The sequence below is a fragment of the Entamoeba dispar genome, genomic scaffold, assembly GCF_000209125.1.
Source record: "Entamoeba dispar SAW760 scf_1105229463407 genomic scaffold, whole genome shotgun sequence".
NCBI lineage: Eukaryota > Evosea > Mastigamoebida > Endamoebidae > Entamoeba > Entamoeba dispar.
The window spans coordinates 1-4277 of NW_001855677.1; the positions used below are offsets into that span (position 1 = coordinate 1).

At 30.4% G+C, this 4277-nt stretch overlaps 3 protein-coding genes across 3 annotated transcripts, besides 7 other annotated features; 1 reads left to right on the forward strand and 2 right to left on the reverse strand.

The window, feature by feature from the left end:
- Nucleotides 1-15: 15 nt before the first annotated feature.
- On the reverse strand, nt 16-1023 carry EDI_088250 (uncharacterized protein; the record flags this gene model as incomplete). The annotated part of the gene is made up of 1 exon (XM_001740959.1): nt 16-1023. One exon carries the CDS (start codon nt 1021-1023, stop codon nt 16-18), a length of 1008 nt encoding a protein of 335 aa, XP_001741011.1.
- Nucleotides 1024-1148: 125 nt separating this feature from the next.
- EDI_088260 (uncharacterized protein) lies at nt 1149-1694 on the forward strand (the record flags this gene model as incomplete). Its single annotated transcript, XM_001740960.1, has 1 exon — nt 1149-1694. The coding sequence occupies one exon, from the start codon at nt 1149-1151 to the stop codon at nt 1692-1694; it is 546 nt and encodes a 181-aa protein (XP_001741012.1).
- A 234-nt stretch (nt 1695-1928) lies between these two features.
- Nucleotides 1929-2657, reverse strand: EDI_088270 (uncharacterized protein; the record flags this gene model as incomplete). Its single annotated transcript, XM_001740961.1, has 1 exon — nt 1929-2657. The coding sequence occupies one exon, from the start codon at nt 2655-2657 to the stop codon at nt 1929-1931; it is 729 nt and encodes a 242-aa protein (XP_001741013.1).
- Nucleotides 2658-2663: 6 nt separating this feature from the next.
- Nucleotides 2664-2842: a microsatellite.
- Nucleotides 2843-3232: 390 nt separating this feature from the next.
- Nucleotides 3233-3311: a sequence feature (AT_rich).
- A 359-nt stretch (nt 3312-3670) lies between these two features.
- Nucleotides 3671-3762: a sequence feature (AT_rich).
- Nucleotides 3763-3767: 5 nt separating this feature from the next.
- Nucleotides 3768-3817: a microsatellite.
- Nucleotides 3818-3828: 11 nt separating this feature from the next.
- Nucleotides 3829-4073: a sequence feature (AT_rich).
- Nucleotides 4074-4124: a microsatellite.
- Nucleotides 4125-4180: 56 nt separating this feature from the next.
- Nucleotides 4181-4254: a sequence feature (AT_rich).
- Nucleotides 4255-4277: the final 23 nt, after the last annotated feature.

The following is a 4277-nucleotide window of genomic DNA, read 5'->3' on the forward strand; positions in this document are numbered from 1 at the left end:
TGGAAGAGACTCCTTCTATTCTTTTTGATTTAGGAGATGTATACAAGGACGGGCCGTTACTATTGCCTTGGAGTATTTTATGTTTACCATCGTTTTCTTATTTATCGATGATGTTAAGGCTTTAATTAAACGAATTAGGTTTCTATCATAATTGATATCATCGAAAATAATAAAGCGGTATGGTTGTTCGTCGTCGTATGCGTCAAACAGGGAATCTCCTCTGAGAAGGAACGTGTTATATTTCATAAATATCTCTTGTATTGCGAATTCTGTTTTGCCGGTTTTTGTTGGTCCCACTATGAATAGATTCCCCATTCTATATTTATCTCCTGAGGCACATTTAATCCATTTTCTTATAGTCTGTACTCCTTCATTTTCTTCTTTCCAGGGGAACAAGTCTTCTTTGGTGTAGTTTTCCATATCTATTCTGCGCGCGTTTTTTCTTAACCACCGGGACTTTATTTTACCCTCCTGTTGTATGTACTTTTCTGCGTTTATTTCCATTAAGTTTTTTTCCAATTCTTTGTAGTCGTGGTAAGTATCCATGTCGTTTAGAGCATTTATCCACGTTTGTTTTATATCTTCCTTTTTATCCGGGTCTCCTTTGTGCATCCCCTCTCCTTTCTTCGTGATGTATTTTATGATTGCTTTGATGTCCCCGGTGCGCGCAGTATAGGAATTAACTCTACTGTACCAGAATTTCTGCTTTGTTCCATCAGAATGGTTGAATATGGGCTGAGCGTTATAGGAACGGGGGCGCTTTAAGACTACCAACATGTGTTGGTGTGGATTGTTTCCATCCGTATCCTTTTCCACTGGTGAGATATGTGCATACTGCACATTGGAGGTCGGACCGGCGATTCTATTTATAGTCTCTTCAAATTGTAATTGGTTGGAGATTTCGTCTCCCCATAGGGTTAAGTACGCATACTTAGAAGTGAAGTGTAACGGCCTGTGCGTTTTTAATAGTTGGTCTAGCTTTCCTTTGTCTGTTCTAGATGGTTCAAATTTATTAAGAGACATTGATAATTAACGTGTTAATAAGCGCGTTTTTATAGATCGCGTTGACGTTTTGGATTACGTGTCAGTGAGTCATTGAGTGGAGTTCACATTTTTAAAGCGTGTGCATCTCATAATTATCAGTAACGATGTTCAATTTTAAGCGCCCCCACGATGATATATTCGATGACGTAGCCGCGATGGATATTCTCGATGTTTATCAAGAATCTCAATTAGAACCCCAGGTTAATGGCTTATTAAAGAAGTTCTTTTATACCATGAAAGACCCCCAATACCTGGAATGGAAGTTAAACAATGATCAAAATATCACCACAGATGAAGCAAGAGAAGATCTCATTCGTAATAAACTGGAGTCTATACGACACTGTGAAAGGATATCCAAGTATTTGGATGAGCAGAATATAAGTTTAAACAGCTTTAGCACGTGGAACAAGAAGTTTGCTAAAAAGAGATCAAAGGCTGTTGTTAATGGTACTATTCCCGAATGGGTTAAAGCTCATTCAAAGAAGTGTAAAGATGGCGCTGATGTCGAAATTAAAGAAGTGAATGATGAAGTGGGGAGATTGGTAAATGGTGAAGCTTTAGAGGAGATGAGAAACAAGAAGAGTATGCTTAAGCCGGTTAAGAAATCTGATATTGAGAAGAAACCAAAAAAACCCGATGTTAAAGAATAATTTACTTTTCTTTATTCTTTGGTTAAATTAAACGATTTTCGTCAATATGAATATTATTAAAAACAGCGTTGCTAATGATAACAGGAATAGTGAAGCACAGCAGACGTGTAATGGTGATGCGTTTATCAGTTTTTTTAGTAGCATTCCCCTTTTAGTTGGTTGTATTTCTTCGGTTGTTGTCGTATCACTCATGTTATTAATAACCAAATAATTAGATGGATCTTTCAATTAGAGTTATTCCGCTTGTCCGTCTTCGTTTTGTCCCTTTAAGAAGAGTACCGTATCGAATAAATCTTCATAAGCATCGTTGATTGGTGCCAAATCAAAGACGTTTTTATAAGTTGCTATTTCAACTTTTCTGCCTCTCGTTTTTATTCTCTTTAACTGTTCTTCTACTGGATCGCAGTATAACAAATAGAAATAATTGGACTTTCCTTTATCAAATATTCTTGGTATCATTTGTTGGGTATAAATCGATTCTGCTATATATCTTGGTCCATAATAATAAGTGTTTATCTTAAATAAATAAGAAGTGTCGTCTGAAATTTCTGGTATGTCAAATGTTTTCTTTAGTTTTGCAAGTTTTTCTAATAATCCGTATCTCTCTGAAATAGTTAATGCGTTGGGGCTTGAACAGAAAATTTTAAGTGCTTCTTCAGGATGTCTTTCCCAAACGACTATTACTGCTTCTGAATATTCTTTTGAACGTAACTGAGTTTCAAAGCAATTCAATACATAGGATTGGAATTCAAAATTCGACATCTTTCCTTCTTTCAGTCGTTGTAATAAAGATTCTCCCATGAAATCTAAGTCGATGTATTCTTTGATAAAACATGTTTTCACTCTCGTCTTAATAATGTTACACAGTTCTTTCATTACAGTTGTTTTTCCCACAGCTACTCCACCACATAGGAAATAATGATTCTTCTTGCAAGAGTTGTACCATTTGTATTCACAGTTCATCGTTGTTTCTGATTTTTGTCGTTTATTTTTATTGTTTTTATTTTTGTTAATACATGGTCATTTGTTGTTGCTTTGTCATTATTTCTTCTTATTTCTCGTTTCTATTCCTCATATCTATGATGTTTATCCCTTTCTCTCGTTGTTTATTGGCTATTTTTATGTTTTATTGATTTTTATGTTTTTATGCTTCGTTGTTTTGTACCTTTTTTTCACCCTAATTCCTCACCACGTTGAATTTTTTTAACGTTAAATTCAACCCTGCCACGTTGCGTTTTTATATAAACCCTTGTCAGTGATCTAATTAATCATTCGGCCCTGACATTTATGTTAATGCTTATACCATTTGTTCTATTATTGGTTTTTTGTTATTCATTTGTGTTATTACAAATATTAATTATTTAGTTATTCATTTGCTTTACTCCTATTGTTATACTCGCTTTATGGCATATCTATACCGATTTTCGCTATTATTAACTAGCTTCTTCTTATGCTATTACCATCAGTCTAATTTTGCTTAATTGATTTATATAACAGTTTGTCGGTATCAGTGTCGTTGATTGCGCCATCTCTCCCTCAAAATATATATATATTTTTACTGATATAGATTTTTACTATATTTTATAGTTTTTTTACTATAATTTATAGTTTAAAATTGTCAGCGTGTCAGCTGACATTTCTATCTACACTTTTTAGATTATTGTGTTTTATATCCCATAATTCTATTTTTATTTGATTACGTATTGATGAGTCAATTCTATTTCTATAAATATCTTTGAGTTGTTGCCACGTCAATTCTATTTCTATAAATACTTTTGATGTATGTCCACGTCATCATTCTATTTCTATTTTTAGTTGCCACGTCATCACACTCATTTTTGTGATCACTACTGTGTTCTATTTTTAGAACACTGTCATACTCTCTTAATCCATTGACAATTTGTGTCTTTCTACGCGTAGAAAGACACAAATTGTCAATGGATTAAGTGACTATGACATATTTAAATATCTTCTTCTTAATATATTTAATTTTTATCTATTTCTTAATTATTATCTTATTCTATTTTTATATCGTTTTTATTATCTATTTCTTATTAACTTTATTATTCTATGTTTTATTTTTATTTCTTCTTTTTCTTTTATATTATTATTATATTTTTATTCATTTCCAATGAAAAATATAAGTATTTTTATGTTTTTATTATTCAAAAATTATTTTCTAATAAATTATGAATATAAATGAAAATAATTTATTCTTTTGTATTAATTAAAAGAATATGAAATAAAAATGAATATATATTTGATAATATAATAAACTATAATAAATCAGAGTTTATTTTTAAATGAAATAGATTATAAAATTATAAATATGAGAATAGAAAATAATTGTTTTTGATATTAAACAATATAATAAATAATAAATAAAATAATTAATAATATAAAATAAAATATTATATAAAATATAAATAATTAAATAATTAATAATATACCATAAATAATTTATCACACTATTATTAAATTGTACCATAAAAAATAATTATAAAAAAGAAATAAATAATAAATATATATTTCTTATTTTAATAAATTTAAATTAAAAAAAGAAAAAGAATTATGATAAAGTAA